At 45.1% G+C, this 18357-nt stretch overlaps 1 protein-coding gene across 3 annotated transcripts in view; it reads left to right on the top strand.

Moving 5' to 3' along the window:
• LSS (lanosterol synthase) overlaps positions 1-18357 on the top strand; it is a 33937-nt gene that overhangs the window by 2809 nt on the left and 12771 nt on the right. For all 3 annotated transcript variants that reach the window (XM_066631486.1, XM_066631496.1, XM_066631478.1), the window contains exons 3-16: positions 952-1090; positions 3055-3163; positions 4621-4742; positions 6438-6534; positions 6996-7131; positions 8135-8243; positions 10060-10178; positions 11150-11247; positions 11569-11596; positions 13773-13829; positions 14414-14485; positions 16540-16590; positions 17137-17286; positions 17769-17865. In XM_066631486.1, the coding sequence (XP_066487583.1) occupies positions 952-1090; positions 3055-3163; positions 4621-4742; positions 6438-6534; positions 6996-7131; positions 8135-8243; positions 10060-10178; positions 11150-11247; positions 11569-11596; positions 13773-13829; positions 14414-14485; positions 16540-16590; positions 17137-17286; positions 17769-17865 (1384 nt within the window). The remainder of the gene's footprint in view (positions 1-951; positions 1091-3054; positions 3164-4620; positions 4743-6437; positions 6535-6995; positions 7132-8134; positions 8244-10059; positions 10179-11149; positions 11248-11568; positions 11597-13772; positions 13830-14413; positions 14486-16539; positions 16591-17136; positions 17287-17768; positions 17866-18357) is intronic.

Here is an 18357-nt window from a genome sequence, read left to right as displayed (position 1 = left end):
TTGGGAGATGGTACAAACGAGGATGGGAAAATCCAGCGCAGCACAACTCGAGTCGAGTCACGAGTCTCTGCCCCCCGCAACTGGACTAAAAAATGAGTCATGGCAGGCACTTTCCTAGTCTCCCTTTCACAGATCTAAAGGACTCAAGTTGAATCACCCCTTTAAAAACCCAGCCGTGGGAAAAAACGGGACTGCTGCCAGGGTGTGTGCGTGTCGGAGTTCACTTTAAACACTCCCCTGCTGCCCCATCCATCCAGGTCTGCTCTGGGTCGACTAGGAACGGGGCTAAGATTCGATATAACTGCCAGATCCTGGCCCTGCCTCCCACTCCTTGCCCACCCGCCCATGTGAACGCCCACCCTCCCCGCTCTGAAATGCCTCCTCCATGCCCTCCACGCGCACCCCCCCCAGACCTCCTCACTGGCTGAGCTCAGCTGGCACAAACTCAGCTGTACCTGGACCCCACGCCAGCACAGGGAGGCTGGCGCATGACCATGCGCCAGCCTTTCTTCTCTCTGAGTTGCGCAAAAGTGCTTTACGGCCGTTTTGCAACACCATTTTGCCGAACGGGGGTTGGGATTGCACCATTACTTACATATGCAGAGACACAACTTTTTCTCTGACTTGATGGAAGGACTTCTGCTTAGCTGGAGAAGATCTAGTCTGGTTTGGTTCAAACAGATAGTGAAACCATGGTTAGGTTTGTCTAGGAGTAAGAAGGTGCTGAGGGAGAGAGGTGTGTGTGAGCCCACAGTTCTTGGACTCATTCATGCTGGGCATTGCATCTGAACTGTTATGAATTGTAGGGCTAATTGTAGGTCAGCAGTTTGGGCCAGGAATTTTGCTGGTGTTATTAAATTTCTGTCTGTTTTGAATGATGGTTGTGAGCATAACAAAAGTTTTAGATGAACTATATCCCTTCCTCATAACTCTTTATTTTGTGTGTTTCAGAGTAAATTCTTCCCAGATTTGCTGAAGGCCTGCACCGCTCAGGAGGCAGCACTGAATGGGATGAAGTTTTACTCAGGCCTACAGGCAGAGGATGGCCACTGGGCTGGGGACTATGGAGGACCTCTCTTTTTATTGCCAGGTTTGATAACTTGAATAGTCCTTGGATAGGTTCTTAATCTACAGTGAACAATACAGCATTGTTGTATGACAAATCAGAAAGCTGACATTTTTTTTGAAATCCTAGTTCAGATTTTTATGTTCTGAATCTGGACAACTAACATTTTCCTTCCTCAAATCTTTCTTTGTCTTCCATTCCCATCCACAGAGCAGGAAAGGGAGATGAAAAAGGGAAAGAGACTTCCTTCCTCTTCCTGCCCTTTCCTCTTTGTAGAGTGCAAGGAGCAGGGAAGAGAGCACTTCCTAATAGTTCATTCCTCCTTTTCATATAAACTAAGTGAAAGAGAGCATGCAAATCATGGCTAAACCACATTTCTGTTCTATGGTGGCTTTTTGTGTAAAATATTAGGTCAGAACAGTAATCCTGATTTGTTTATTACATTTTTATTCATCTGTTCTTCCAAGACAGTTGAGGATGGTGAACCTATGACTGTTTTCTTACATTAACTCTGTGAGGTGGGTGACACTGAGAGGTAGTGTTGGGGCTGAAGTCACCCACTAAGAGCTTCTTGACTCAGCAGGGATTTGAACCACGGTCTTTCAAGTCTGAGCTAGTGAGCCTCTGACCACTGCATTACAATGACTCCCCTTTTTAGAGCTGGGCATTCACCCATCCAAAATCTCATCAAAAACTTATCTTCATTGTATGCTGGAATTGTTCCACTGTGCCTCTCTCACTAAGTACAGTGTGGTTCAGTCACTCAAGGAACTATTTAGAGGCCCTACTAATGCTCCTCACTTGCCTGTACATTTGGAGGACCAGTGTGTGGAAAGGGTCAGCAACAGTTATTGGTTCACATCTTTTCTTTCCCTGGGTAGCAGTGATAACTGGGCCTACTAGGTCTAATCCACACTACAGTTCAATGGGAGAAAGTAGATGGAGCAGGGAGGAAGCACCTTTTCCTCATGCTACTTGGTATCCTCGTTCTCCTGCTGGGATAAGTGACTGGATGGTGAGATGAGTTACTGGCGGGTATTTTGCTTCCCCAAACTCTGGAGTCATCTTAATTTTTCCCATTTCTTCAAAGGTTCTTGTAATTGATTATTTTGCTTGAGATGATGGGGCTGAGTGAAGATAATACAATAAAGATAAGTTTAGGATTAATGAAAGATGTGAGTGCAAAAATGAAGATTTCAAATTAGCCAGTAAAAAAGTTCAGTTAGAAATGGAAAGGATAGTTGTAAATATCAGTGGTATAAAAGTCCAGAATAGTCTCCCTGGAATTCTGAAGGAGGCAAAGAATCTCACTGGGTTTAAAACTGCTGCTTAAATGTATTATATGTATCTTGCAGTTTTTCTTTTCTGGTCCCTAAAATGTGGCTTACTCAAGAAAGGTCCCTCACATACATGATCTTGTCTCTCCCACCAACATCCCTTGCTTGGGACATCACAGATTGACAACATTAGAGGCAGAGAATGTTGGTGGCATTGAATTATACTCAGTGAAATTGCTTTTGGGGGATGATTCAGTGCAGGGGATGATTTTGGGGGATGATTCAGTGCAGCTTTCCTCAAGTTCAAAGCCTAGTTGAGGGATATCCCCTTTACCCCATTCCCTGTCAGATTAGATAATAATCTGGTTTTCCTTCTTTTTTGCTTGTGTCACCTGGAGTAGATGCATGTGCAGGCATCTGTCTGTGGTGCAGTCTGCCCCTGGTTGTGTCTTAAATTGACGCCAGGATTTTGTTGGGAGGGCAGGGGCAAGCAGAGGAATATGTCTCCTCTGCAGCAATTTGTTAAATTAGATGGTATTTTGGTTCTTTCTAACATCATTTTTGATAGTCTGTTCTTATCAACAGATATGATCTCATTGTAGACCTTCTCTCCTCCGCTTAAGTATTCTGCCTCTGCTGTTTGTTTTGCTGCCTGAAAAAAACAATGACCATATATGCCGCATTAGAATATTGTCTTTTTCTCCCAAACAGGGCTCCTGATTGCATGCCATGTTGCCAAAATCCCGCTACCAGAAGAGAGCAAGAAGGAGATGGTTCGCTACTTGCGTTCAGTGCAGCTTCCAGATGGAGGATGGGGCCTGTGAGTATTTCATATTTTTTCAAGCTGCAATCCTAAAGGTGCTCTCTAGGAAATAAGTCTCATTGAACACAGTGGGACTTATTTCCAAGTAAACATGCATAGGGTTGCACTGCCAATCTGATGTTTTGGACTGCATGTTGGGGATGGAGTGGAACAAGGATGAGCCTTTAATGTTTGATCTGGGCAATGGCAGAACTGTCTTGGACTCCGGGGGCTCCATCATGTGAAGCCAGAGGCTGTAGGTACAAGAAAAGTGAAATGTGTGTGTTTTGAATTGGGACGGTTTTTAGATAGTGTTGGCTGAGAGCTGATTGGCACATGCTGGTTCATTTGAGGATTCATCACCTCTCATTTGTCACAGAGGTCTGTAGGGTAGCAATTTCCAACCACAGTGCCATGACACATTGGTGTGCTGCGAATCATCTGCAGGTATGCCGTGGGAGTTTGGGAGAGGGTCATATATTAGTTGGGCCATTGGGAAATGTGAGCCAAGGCAGTGCAATGTGCCTTGTCAATTTTAGCACCTTGTCCATGTGCTATGTGATTTAAAAGGTTGAAAATAACTGCTCTAGGGTGACTCTCCATTTTATGGCTGGATGCCTGAGGAACTGCCAGCCTGGCTCATGTGCTCTTTTTGGCTTGGGCAGTTGATTGGTTGCAATGCTGATAAGGCTAACCACAACTATTTTTGAGGCAGCAGGCACCTTTCACAGGACCAAAGAGAATGTAGGGTCTCTCTCCTCACACCGAGAGAGGTGCCTGCTGATTTCTTTGGCCTTAATGGCTTGAGCCTCACTAGTGGGAGGGAGTGGGATTCCAGCCCCTGACCACCTTGGCCAAGGTTATGGCTTTAAAGGCACAAGGCTGAGGTTTCTGTGTCCTCAGGAGCAGGGGCTTGCACCATACAGACCGGGTCTATCCTCATTTGCCACTCAGTGATCTGGAAGTGCAGTACACACCTCTGGATGAGTCATGCCTGCATGTCAAGAATGTGACCTGGAGATGCCAAGTTAAAGAAGGGGGGGCTGGGAGGTGCCATTTTTCAGGTCTTGGAGACCAGCAGAACTGAGCAAGTGGGCTCATGGTATTGGCTTGTTTACACATTTGAGGTTCAGAGGTTACTATCTGAGATGCACTGCGAGACTGCAGCACAAGCCACCAGACAGCGGCAAAAGGCTCAGTGTAGTAGGCAGAGCTGCAACACATGAAAACCATGCTGTACAAAAAGTTCTCCCTGGCCCTTTTACTGCTGTTTGGAGGTCTGCATTAAATGTTTCACATCACCCTCACTCACTTCTGGTTTTTCATGATGTCACAGCAGTTTTAAATTTGAGAACCTCTGGCTTTGCCAGATGCAGTAAATCTGGATCAACCTCAAGCCAATAAAGATGAATGAGTTCTTGTTTCAAGAACACAGCATAGGCTTTCCTAATACTTTTTTATCTGTTGTCTGGTAGGCACACTGAGGACACATCCAAAGTATTTGGCACTGCTCTCAACTACACTGCCTTGCGAATCCTCGGAGTCGACCCTGATGACCCAGACCTGGTGCGAGCACGGAACAACCTCCATCGTAAAGGTGATTAACTAACTGAAAACCTTTGAGAATGCTTTCAGGGGCAACTTTGAGTGAAGGGAGGCACCTTGGCATGCCCAGGAAGAGGCTTCAGGCAGCTTGGAAGACTGCCAGGAGCCCTCTAAATGTAGTGGTTTCAATGTGGAGGGGTAGGTAAAGCTATTTTCAGCTGCTTTATTTATTTTCCCCGCATTATTAAAGTGCATCCCCATTTTCCACTGATTCACGGTATCCACAGCAGGGTCCAGAACTTAACCCCTGTGGATATGGAGATATGCCTTTATTGTACTTTGAAGGACAGCACTCAGAAACATGCATTATCTACTTTGATTGCATATAAAATTATTGGTTGTGTCTGAATATTGGGAAGTTGTCATAGACCTAGAATGAGGCTGTGGAATCCAGAGTTGATTAGAGTGGAAAATGCCTCTTTTGAGTGCTCCTTATCTGCAACCCCAGCAACCAGAAAATTAACATGTCATGGAGAAAGTTTTCTATTTAATGGGAAGTTTAGGGCCCAATCCTATGGTCCGCACTGCGCCTGCGCGGCATGGACCATAGTCGCAAATGTGCCGTAAGGCACATTTGCGGGGCTTACCGCCAGGCTCCAGCTGGAGGTGGCTCAGCTCCGGCTGGCACTGAGCCACCGCCTGGCAGGCACCCGCATTCCGCAGCTCGGTGGTGCCTGCCACTGCCGAGCTGTGGAACGGCAAACGGGGCGGGGACAGGGGCTTTCCGGAGAGGGGGTCCAGCATGACACTGGAAGGGGGCGGGGAGGCCGGCATGATGAGGGGAGGGGGAGCATGCCAGAGGCGTGCCTGGGGGCAGGCAGGAGGAGGAACTGCGGAGCTCTCGTGGAGGCTGTGTGCCTTACACGAGTGCCTTTACCTTAGCGGCGCCCTCTGGGCCCCTTTGGGCGCCGCTAAAGTGAGTTGCCCCATTGTGGGGCTGCCTTCCTTACCCGGGGGAAGGGGACAAATGTCCCCTACTCCCGAGGTGCCTCCTGAGGTATCGCGGGAGGCACTGGATTCGGCGGCAGTTCTTGTGGTGCCGCCGAGCGGGGGCTCCCCAGGCAGCTCAGGATTGGGCTGCCCATTAGGATTGGGCAGTTATAGAGTAATGGAGCATTAAATAAAAGTTTATCTACCCCTATAGTATGAAGCGTTTCTCATTCCTGTTGTGTGTGCAGACCTAAAGCTGACAGAATGTTTTAATAAATGGCAGAATGTTTAAACATGTTTTAATGTTTTAATAAATGGCAGAATGTTTTAATAAATGCTTAACCGAGGGGTGTCAAGCATATGGCCCAGGGGCTGGATGCGGCCCCAGAAGCTTTTTATCCAGCTCTCAGCTGCTGAGCAGTGCTGAGGTGTAACCACTAAAACAGCGACCCACATGAACTTGGGCTTTCCCATATCTTGAAATATGATCAAGATTTGCGTATTTTTCTGTCATTTGCAGTTAATGAACTTCTATATGAGAGCAAAGTGCAGATTTCTGGCCACCAACTGCTTAATGATGTTAATTTCTGCTTAATGACATCACTTCTGGCCCTCAACAGGCACCCTGAATGCTAACCTTGGCCCTCTGTATTAAACAAATTTGATACCCCTGGCTTAACCTAAAGCAAAGACCATTTATTTCAGTGACTTCTGTTTAGAATGGATATCTGTGGATCTTGTATATTTGGCTCTTCAGGTGGTGCTGTGGGAATCGCTTCCTGGGGTAAATTTTGGTTGGCTGTCCTGAATGTCTACAGCTGGGAAGGAATGCACTCGCTGTTTCCTGAGATATGGTAAGCGTGCTTTAATGTATTCATTCTGCAGCTTCAGATGTATCTTAGCAAAACAAATGGTAGATGTTGTCAAGCAGATGGGTGCACAGGCACTTGGAACAGATAAGTCTCAGGTTCAACTTCTGGCACATCTGGTGGAAAAGCAGGATAAGCAGTCACAGGAACACTTGTCTTAAAAAAGTTCACTAGGGAAAAACTGGACTGGACGAAAACCGAATGTCTGCTAATATTGTGATCAGAGCAAGTGAAAATTTGACCTTTTAAAATTTTGCTCGTAATGCTTAATTTTTAATTCTGGTCTAGAAATTACTAGAACTAAATAGATGGCATAGCATAAAATCTGTCTTGAAACCTCTTTGGTAGTCAAAATGTAACTCTGGCCCTCTCTCTAGAGTTCTTGCTCTAAAGTACAAGCATGCTGTCAACTCCTGATCATAGGCACTCTTTTTGATTTATGGTAGGTTGTTTCCTTCATGGATGCCAGCCCATCCTTCCACTCTCTGGTGTCACTGCCGTCAGGTCTACCTCCCAATGTCCTACTGCTATGCCAAACACCTCACGGTGGAAGAAGATGAACTGGTCTTGAGCCTTCGACAGGTAGTCCCAAAGGAGCTTTGAGTCCTTAAGAAATGCCCTGCTGGATCTGACCAAAGGCCCACCTGCTCCTGTTTCCTACAGTGGCCCTCTGGGAGCCCCACAGTGAAGCGAGAGGCATAATGTTCTACTATTGCTCCCCTGCTGGTATTCAGGGGCATACTGCTGCTAAACCTGGAGGAAGCACATAGCCATTGTGACCAGTACCTCCATGAATTTGTCCGAACGGTCTCCCTGTGGATACCAAGGACCTACTGTATTTAACCCATTTCTGCCCAGCCTACAGGGGCACACATTTGATCCCTGTTGTGGATATGTAACGTCGGGCAGAAATAGCTTAGTTTGCCTTGCTATTTTTAGCCTCTTGGGGGCTTTTTCTTCTTCCTCACTCCGCTTCCCATCTGACCTTTTGCGTTAAACTGATAATGTTCTGCAGTACAATGGATGCTGAATTGGGAACCACAACCTTTACAAAATCTCAGGTTTTGCTTAAAAGACTATAGCCACAATCCTAACCAACTTTCTAGCACCAAGGTAAGGGCAATGCAACTCTGAGGTAAAGTAACAAACAATGCCTTGCCTTGAGGAGGCATCCGTGACTGCCTCCCAACTGCAGGGTGCAACACACACATGCCAGTGCTGGATAGTTGGTTAGGATTGCACCCATTGTCCCTCATTGTATGAGTATATTTGCCAGAGTTGCCAAAAGTCACTGGTCATGTGACATCCATCCTGGTTGCCTCCAATGCCATACTGCCGCTTATGAAGAACAAAACAAAAATCAAAATTCTGCAGCTCTCCCTTCACAAAGATCCGTGAGAAGAATGCAATATTTCAAAAAGTATACAAATGCATGGCATTCTGAGCCCTAGCCTGGAGTTGCAGCATAGCCTGTCTTGAGCCAGCATTGTACCTTGATTAGAAATGAGCTTCTGCAGCTTCTGCTTCCATCTTCATCTCCCTTGTTAATTCAGCTACTTAATATCTTTGTGACTTTTCTTCCCAGGAGCTGTATGTTCAAGACTATTCTAGCATTGACTGGCCAGCGCAGAGGAATAACGTTGAAGCGAGCGATGTTTACACACCACACAGCTGGCTGCTTACAATTGTCTATGGTGAGTGCCACACACCTCACTATGTGTGGTGACTATGAGTCACTGCATAGGTAACTATGGTGACCCTCATCTTGGAAAGGTGGCACGATTGTTTTACATGTTTGTGCCTGCAAAGGCTTGTTTGATTTCCAGGGCGAAACTGAGACCACCATTGTCCCTAAAGAGAACAGAGAGTACAATTAAAAGGTACTTCATGGGATGCTTTTCCTAGCAATTCATCAGAAAGACATTGCTGCATTGCTTCAGGTGGCTGTTATAGGAAATGTGCAGCTCCTGGCTATTCATGAGCTCAGTGTGGCCTGCCTCCAAGTCGGTAGTCCTAGCATTGTAGTCTTTGTTGCAAACTGGTTCTGCAGAGGGAATGTTTGGTTGCCTGTCATACTTGTTGCTTTCTTGCATGTCATGGAGGAACTTGGTGAGATGTGACAGCCTGTAGCATGCAGTTGTGAAACATCAGTCCATTAGTTATTTAGCTGAAATGCTGCATTTGTCAGCATCAGATATGTGTCCAGCATAGAAAAACTATGAGCATAGTATGTAGAGAGAGTCATGACCCTGGACACAGCAGAAGGTGGTGATAATGCTGGTAGTCTCCATTAGAGGTATAAATTGTATGTTATAAGTAGAGTCTCTGGTTTAACACACCAGGCACCTTAAAGAAGGATCTGTCTAATGGTTGTACTGCAGTGGTTCCCAACCTTTTTCACTTGCATACCCCTTGGCAGTCATATTTCCACAGATTGTACTCCTCATATTAGCTAAATGTTTGTAATTAATATGAATAATATAAGCCCCCATCTCCTCTCTATGAAAACCCAGACTTCATGTATTCATCACATACTTTCTCTTTTTATCTGTTTGAAGAACAGAAGACTCTGCCTTTGCACTGTGTAAGAATACTGAATAGTAGCATCCTTTGTGGACTCTACCTCACAATTTGGCCTTTGGTGCCTCCTGCTGACTTCACTCAGGAGATGCTTACTTTGTAGTATATGGTGGAAGTCTTCATCATACAACCAGATAGGGCTCCTTGGAATGAGATACAACCTGTTAAAAAGGTGAACCCTAGCTCAAAGCTTCCCTGGGCATGTCTGTTGGCTTCCTATGTTTTTTTTTTTTCTTCCATCTGGTTCTTGGGTTCCTTCTCTGGCTTCTTGTTCAGTGATGTAGCTAAAGTGGACCTGGAGTACATGGCTCCCCCCTATGGTGGAGTGGCAGTTTCCTGTCTCCACTGCGGGGATGACAGAACTCATATTAGGCATGCCGTGAAATAGACCCTCCCACCTGCCTTCAGCTCTGTAAGGATCCAAATGGAGTTATTTTTGGAGGTGAGGGCTGCACATGCACAGGGGAGGGATGACAGTGCCACCCTCCTCTGTAATGTCACCTGTTCCCAGATGCCACTGGGGCCTGGCAATGCAATTGCTGTTGTTTGATATATTGCTGAATCCTGACTTCTTCAGTAATGATGATCTTACAGCTGATGCTGGGTGAAACCACTGCCTTTGTGGTGTGTACATCAGGTGCAAGGTCACTGGGAAACAGAATGAAAATGATTTTTGCACATTTGGAGGTAGTTTTGGGTTTGCTTGCAGCTCTGGCTGCAGAGCTGTATGTAAAATATTGGCTAGCAGCCTGATACATTTTGTTTTCTCATTTTCCTCAGACAAAACTGAGCACTGATAAAGAGAGCCTGATAAGGGATGAACAATGATGCAAGGTTTAGAACTGGCTATGACACGGTTCTAGCCCATATTGGCTTTATACTCTTCACCAGTTCACAACTTCTCTGTATGTCTCTCTGCTTCTATTCCAGCACTAACCAACACCTATGAGAAATACCACAGCAAGACTCTGAGACGTCGAGCCATGGCAGAGATATATGACCATATCAAAGCTGATGACCGGTTCACCAAGTGCATTAGCATTGGCCCTGTAGGTTATTTTAAGCTTTGCTTAGAACAAACTGGCTTTGGGATAGAACTTATTCTGTAGAACCTAGAAGATTTTGTCCTACTCCCTTTACTACAGTTCTGTCAAGCTCCAGGCCACTCAGTTCTGGGACCCAGTTGTCCACTCAAGTAGACTGGAAGTTGGTGCCTTGTCTGAAACAAGCAAGGGGCAAGTCCTTAAGCAGCAAACAAGGATCAGAAGCAACTGTGTAGTCTAGGTCAGGGAGGTGTCAGTTTCCAAGGGAGCAGGAACTAGACACAAACCTTTCATTGCAGATAAGTTGCAAATTGCAGAGAAGAGCAAATTCTGAGGCCAGGCCATTATAGGGTATGCTAGGTATGCTGGTATGCTAGGACTGGCCCTTTGAATCAGCTTGGTCAGGCTGGCACTGGAGCCCTAAAGGTCCAGAGCTCAGTGTACCAAATGGACAGTTAGAGTTGAGCTGATGTGGCAGAAGGTCAGGAGTTAGAACCTGACTTCTGACTACCTCTGCACAATATGACCTCTTAAGAAAGGTGGTGGTCCCTTCTGTTATATTGATCTATATCTCTATGAGCCATAAAGTACAATGATGTGGAGCACAAGCAGCATCATGCTAACTCAGATATGTCTCCATGGTCCTATCAAGCTCGTGGCTGTAGCCCCACATTATTACCACAAAATGAAATGCTTTTGACTTTTTCCAGGCATATGTGCATAGGTTTAGGCTATCAGTCTCTTGAAGTGACAGCAGCAAAGTATGGGCCTTGGGTGGGAAAATAAATACTTGATTTGATGTAAGCAACACTTGTCACTCCTGCTGGGATGTGGTCCCTGAATCCACCAGCTCTTTATTTTGAGAAGACTTGGTTGACTGAGTGTTTACAAAAACTTTGATGCATGAGCTGAGTTTAGAGGCTAATGGCTTTAGTATTGTGAATGGAAGTAACTGTTGACCTTTCTCTGTCTTGTAGATATCGAAAACAATTAACATGCTAGCACGCTGGTATGCGGAGGGAGAGAAGTCTCCTGCATTTCAAGAACATGTCTCTAGAATTCCTGATTATCTCTGGTAAAGCTGCTTTATGGAAACTACAAACCTTTACATTCTTATGGTTGCAACAAAGCCTGAACACTTTTTCCCTAAGTGACTTAGGGCTCAATCCTGCCCTTCAGGAGGGTCGCAAACATGTTTAAAGCACCTTTACGCCTCCTCAGGACTAAGCCAGCTCATGGAGGCTGAATCCAGCCTCCATGGCAGCTTCTGCAGCAAGCTTTGTGTTGGCCCAGCTCTTCTTCATATGTTCGTCAAGATGTAATGAAGCCTGGTGAAATTCGACACTGGGCTATGGCTAGCCAGTGTTCAACATTGTGCCTTTTTCTTTTCTTGCAGGCTGGGACTGGATGGCCTAAAGATGCAGGTAAAGCTTTCTGGCACAGATAGGGGTTTCTTCTCTCTCTCTTAAAGGCTAATCTAGATAACACACACCCACTTGCCAATGGCGATGTTTAAATGAAAAAAAGCCACTTTGGGAGGTTTCTGAGGGGCAGTTGAGATAGGAGAAGAGGCCATTTTGGAGATAGAGTTAATAAACCTTTCCCTGGTAATAAGCCTTGCTTCAGGTTCTACCCCTATTCCAGCAACTTTTCTCCAAAAAGTTTCTTAAGTGTGGGAAAAGGGGTTTTAAGATGTGGGAAAACATGCATTTAAAGCCAGCCCCATGGAGAGGTGGGAATATGGAGTAAGCATATATCTGGCAGAGAAAGTGTTGAGCACCCCTTACCTGGCCCTCCTGCCATCTCTCACCCACCTCCCTTCTAGATATGGCTTTTACCATTCAAGCAGGGCCACTGAGTTAATGTAATGTCTAGGTTGGTTGTGCTAGTTGTGCTGCTGTGAGGGTGGCCTAAAGGAATGGAGTATTTGGTCTAATCTGTGAGGCAATCCAGTATACAAAAATGAGTAATACTAGCTAACCCAAGCATACATATCTTTGAGATGGTTCCGTGAGGTAGTCCATTTGTCTAACTTTAGCAGCAAACTGGAGCTCCCTGCTCTCCTTTTGGGGAGAACTGACCTGCAGCATTTTTTCAGGGAAACAGAAAATGGCAAAACGCAAAATGGCGACTCTGTCCCCTCTTTTTATAACTCTCCATTTGATAGAAAAAAATAGGGAGATAAGAACATAAGAACAGCCCCACTGGATCAGGCCATAGGCCCATCTAGTCCAGCTTCCTGTATCTCACAGCGGCCCACCAAATGCCCCAGGGAGCACACCAGATAACAAGAGACCTCATCCTGGTGCCCTCCCTTGCATCTGGCATTCTGACATAACCCATTTCTAAAATCAGGAGGTTGCGCATACACATCATGGCTTGTACCCCATAATGGATTTTTCCTCCAGAAACTTGTCCAATCCCCTTTTAAAGGCGTCTAGGCTAGACGCCAGCACCACATCCTGTGGCAAGGAGTTCCACAGACCGACCACACGCTGAGTAAAGAAATATTTTCTTTTGTCTGTCCTAACCCGCCCAACACTCAATTTTAGTGGATGTCCCCTGGTTCTGGTATTATGCGAGAGTGTAAAGAGCATCTCCCTATCCACTCTGTCCATCCCCTGCATAATTTTGTATGTCTCAATCATGTCCCCCCTCAGGCGTCTCTTTTCTAGGCTGAAGAGGCCCAAACGCCGTAGCCTTTCCTCATAAGGAAGGTGCCCCAGCCCCGTAATCATCTTAGTTGCTCTCTTTTGCACCTTTTCCATTTCCACTATGTCTTTTTTGAGATGTGGCGACCAGAACTGGACACAATACTCCAGGTGTGACCTTACCATAGATTTGTACAACAGCATTATAATACTAGCCGTTTTGTTCTATGATGTAATCTCTACCTTTGTGCAGTCTGGCACATAGGCAGTCCAGGTGTCCAATTAGAAAAAAATGTTCCACATCTCATGGTCTGTTATGAAAAATTAGGAGTTTTAAAAAAAACCTTCACACTTTTGCTACCTGTCCTGATTACACAGCTGTGTCAGACTCCCTCTGAATTTCCTTGCTGGCACCAAGGGAGAATCCTCAGTACATGAGGCAGGTCTGATTCCTTAAACTTGCAACTTCTCCACATTTATTTATTTATTTATTTATTTATTTATTTATAGGATTTCTATACCACTTTTCTAAAAACCCAAAGCGGTGTACAACAAAACATAAACACAGAGATTAAAATCTCAAGATTAAAATAGATGTTATTTTATCAAAATAAAAACCATTTCATGTTTCTTTTAACAACCCCTTAAATTTTCTTGCTTCTCTGGCCTTTGAACTTCCCTGGAGCACTGCCTCCATTGGAGTTTCTGCCAGGGATGCCTCTAAATCTACATAACATTACCTCAATTGGATGTTAATTCCAACCCTTGTTCAGGTGTTGCTCTGACTTCCCCCTAGCAGCTGGGACCTACATCCCTTTGATAATACTCTTTAGCAGCTTCTAGGGAGGCCTTTTGGAATCAGCTGAGCATGATCTGCAGGCAGAAAGAATTGCAAGTCTGAGCCCTCCCTTCATGCAGTTTATAACTATGCCTGTCTTCTCTTTTTAAGGGCACCAATGGATCACAGCTTTGGGATACAGCGTTTGCTATCCAAGCCTTTCTGGAGGTGACTTTTTTCTTTTTGCATAATATCTTGACCTGCAAGGCCATACATTTTGTCATGACTTAGAAAGTCTAGCTCCTTTTCCTAGCTTTGGGGAGAATTGTTTAGGAATCTTATTTATTTGAAAAATTTATATCCCGCCTTTCCCATTCCAAAACAAATGCCCAAGGCGGCCACAATAAAATGTGCAATGTATGAAAACAATAAATTATTAATAAATATGGTAAAACCATTGGGAGGGCAACAGTTTGGTCCAGAAAGAGGCAGCAGAACCAAAGCATGATTACCAGACAGGGCAGACAGCAACCCATCACCCAAATGGCAGATGAGACAGAAATGTTTTGAGTCCATACTGAAAAGCCACAAGGGAGGGGGTTTTCAGGAAGCACCTCTAGCTGTATAGCTTTCAAGCAGTGCTGGAGTCTGTTTGCTGGGTCAGTTTGAGTCACTCCAGCACAACTCAGCAGCTGAGAGCAGGCGATGGTGGTGCTGGGAGAGCCCGAAGGCCAGATAAAGAGCTTTCATGGACTGTATCTGGTCCCCAGGCCTTATGTTTGACACCCCTGATCATGTAATTTTTTTTATAGGCTGGTGCTCAGTTGAAGCCTGAATTTTCTTCCTGCCTGCAACATGCACATGAATTCTTAAGAATCTCTCAGGTAAGGGCCAAGTTACCAGATAATACATGCGTGGGAGGAGAAACCTGTGAGATCTAGTTCTGATGAAATATTCACTTTTTAACATGTATATAAGTTTTGATTTTGTTATGTGCATCCATGGTTCTTGGGAATGAAGTCTGTAAATCTGCCCTCCAATTTTCCCAGGGCTGCATCCGTAAGATTGATCACATACAACGTCAGCGTCTCTGAATGCATTTCTCTGGGGCAGTGTATCATAGTGTGTGACAAACACTTTAAGTAATAAATTTGGAGGAGCATAATTTTCCCTGCTATAAACCAAACCTCTGATCTCTTCCTGAGAGTTCTCAAGGCTCTGAGAACTCTGAGAAGGCTCTGAGAACTCTTCCTGAGAGTTTTCAACATCCAACCCAGGAAGTCCATCCAAAGATTCCACTGCATGTCAAAATATACTGTCATAGTGGAGTGGATATAGCCCATATTGGAGTGGTGCTAACTGTAGGTATCTTGTGGAGATAGTGTTCCTTCCTTCCTGGAAAGGAGAGCGTAGTAATCTGTCTAGGGGCTGCATGTCCTGCAGTTTTATTTATTTAACGTATGGCATATAATACATGGACTTATATATCAATTAGACTAGATCAAGTGTCAATGTCCAGTTCATCCAGCCATTCAAGGACAGAGTTACCTTGACTGAAAAAGTCAGACCATGGGCCAGTATACACCCCCAGTTTGCAGCCAGACACAATGTGTTATATGGTTTGGTGGAAGAACCCGCAATCACACTGTTGGGTAGATACTAGCCCCCATTTAAACATTGAGTCCTGACTAACATCATGTAGGGTACGGATCCTGTTCAAAGTTTTCCAGTGCTGGCGAGGTAAGTCGAAACCTGGCACCTTAAATGTCTATATAACTACCTGTTTCTGGGCGTTTGACTGCCCATTTAGCTTTTCATTGGGCATTGATGTTAAAATTGCTGTGCAGATGTTGTGTGAGTGTCAGGGAAGGCTTCCTGGATTTAAGCCTACTGATTGATAGATGAAGAAGATCATGCACTGGTAAAAGTGAATTGTTGATGATTTTTCTATATTCTTTCATTAAAGCCTCTTGTCTCCATAGGGCTGGTGGTGCTATATGGCTCAAAGGGGGAACCAACAGACAGGAATGGGTCTTATACAACCGCTTATGATCCTCATTTCATTTAATTTGGCATCAATCTTGCTAGTATGACAGCTGTTAAGCCAGACTGGAGCACAGTATTCTGCTGCGGAGTAGATCAATCCTAATGCTGATGTTTTGAGAGTAGTGGCTGAAGCTCCCCATCTTGTTCCTCTTAATTTCTGGAGTATGTTGTTCCTGGTATTGATTTTTGTGGATGTGTTCTCGAGGTGTGTCTTATAAGAGAGAGTCCGGTTCAAAGTTACTCCAAGATATTTTGAATGAGGATTGTAAGGAAATAGGTTGTTATTTAGATAGACCTTTGGGGTTGCATTAGCTAATTTATTGTTAAGGTGGAAGCATGTAGTCACCATTTTGCTGATACTGGGTATTAACCTCCAGTCAGCAAAATATTTTCCCAGGACCTGAGAGGATGCCATCCAACACCTCCATGTTTTTTCCCTGCACTGCTAGAGCCAAGTCATCAGCATATCCAAATTTATGTCCCCTTGTTACTGGCAAGTCTGAGATGTACAAGTTAAATAGTGTGGGTGCCACTACAGAGCCTTGTGGGAGGCCGTTGTTTAGCTTTCTTACCTTACTTGCACTGTCCCCCATTATGATCTGGAAAGATCTGTCACTTAGCATATTGTTGACTAATCAATACAGTTTTTTACACGGGATGGTGTGACACAATTTATATAGCAGACCCTCCCTCCTGCAGTAAGATATACTAATAACCTTTCAGGCTCAAATAGTCGTACTTATGGAAAACATTGGCTTAGCAGGTGGTTTTCCCCGAGTACCTACAATCCTGCAGTGTACAACTTTGAAATAATAGTTTCTGAAATAGCATGCTTGTGGAATGACCTGTTCATGTTTGCCTTATTTGAATGTGGCTTTGTATTTTCCCCAAGATTCCAGAGAATCCACCTAATTATGAGAAGTACTACCGCCAGATGAACAAGGTAACATCACAAAATGGTAGAAAAGTAGCTGGAAGGACTCTTGTGTCTAGCACTATAACCCCTTGGGGCATGGAGGCCAGCCATTTTAAGCCCACCTGACAGCTGCCTCTCCAAATCTTTCATTGAAAGTGTTCCCAAGGAGGAAGACTCCATAACTGTCCTCCGTATTTTCTTCCCCTGTCAGTCTTTAACCTCAGTTCTGTCATTGAAACCAGACCTGCCAACCTAAGGGGAGACAGGTCCACAGCTCTGTAAATTATTCAGGGAATTATTGACTTTGTTTATGGTTCTCTCCTGTACTTTTCTGGGATTAATAGAAAAATTTTTTAAAAAGACATTCTGAATAGGCAAATATATGGGTGGTGGTTTATCTAATGAATGGGTTATCATAGATGGAAGGTTTACTGGCCTTTCCCTCAGTGCTTGAAGTGCTAAAATAAATTTGGTTGGAAGTCTAAGAAGATGTGTGCATGGGATCTGTTGTCCTTGCAAGAGATCCTGCTGTTTTCTGTCTCTGAGAGACCTCTGGTGCCTGATTCTCTCCAGGGTGGATTTCCCTTCAGCACTCGTGACTGTGGCTGGATTGTGGCTGACTGCACTGCAGAGGGACTGAAGTCAGTCATGCTATTGCAAGAGATGTGCCCATTCATAAAGGAACACATCCCACCCAGCCGCCTCTTTGACAGCGTGAATGTGGTGAGTGTGGGGAAGGAGACATAGCCACTTGTTCTATGAAGCTGTTCTGTTTCCCCAAACTATGACATCTTCTCAACCCTTTTCAGCTAATCAGTGGTCCCAAGCTGCAGAGGGAGATTTCTGAGCAAGACCTAGAGCTCTATTACTTGTGCAAAGAGGGCAACCTAGAAAGGAGCATGTGAGAGTATTTTTGGCAGGCCCAGCCCAAATGCTGTTCAAGGGGGCTTGGGGCTTTGGAGCTTTTCCTTTGAATTCCATCTTATCCATAAACCATATAGATAATAGTGTACTGGTTCCATTCCAGAGGTCTGTCCAGAAGTTGAAACCTCAAAACAGCCAGGTCTTGCTGGTTCAGTGCTATAGCACCTGTGCAAAAGCACCACAAAAAGTGAACGTGCTGATGCAGGTGTCTGTAACTTGGTGTGTGTGTGTGTGAAAATCTCATCAAACATAGGCTGTCTCCTCTCTGTGTCTCCCTTCAGTTGCTGAACATGCAAAATGCTGATGGTGGCTTTTCTACCTATGAAACAATGCGTGGGGGCTGGCTGTTGGAGCTGTTGAACCCTTCGGAGGTATTTGGTATGATCAAAGGCTTGTTTTGCATCCTTATTGGCTACTAAACATTTTCAACAGTAGTAAGAGAGCCAACTGGAGCCCTCACCAAATCCTCTCCCATGCTGTCGGTACAGATTACCAGAGGCAAAGACTTGCAGGGACTGGGGTTTGGGAGGTCCACTCTGGGGGGGGGGGAGGAGAGTGAGGCTGGGCACCAATCTTCTTATCCTTCAGAGGGTTTGTGGGAAGAGAAATGGGACACACCCTGATCACCACCACAACAGCAGCCTTGCTGCCCATGGGAGATCTTTCCAGCAGGAGGGGCTCTGCCGACTGCGATCCTCTCCATTGGGACCCAGTCAAGTTCATCATAAGCCAGCAATGTGGCTTTTCAGCCCAACCACTCCCAGTCCCTGCTGTCTTCTCCACCCCACCTCTCCTAGCCTCAGGTTACCTGATTGAAGTGTTGCCATGTGCCTGGCAATAGAGACCACTCTCCACTGTTCCTCAAAAATG

Source organism: Tiliqua scincoides, chromosome 1 (assembly GCF_035046505.1).
Source record: "Tiliqua scincoides isolate rTilSci1 chromosome 1, rTilSci1.hap2, whole genome shotgun sequence".
Taxonomy (NCBI): Eukaryota; Metazoa; Chordata; class Lepidosauria; order Squamata; family Scincidae; genus Tiliqua; species Tiliqua scincoides.
The sequence above is the reverse complement of the archived record's forward strand: the minus strand, read 5'-3'. Positions and strand labels throughout refer to the sequence as shown.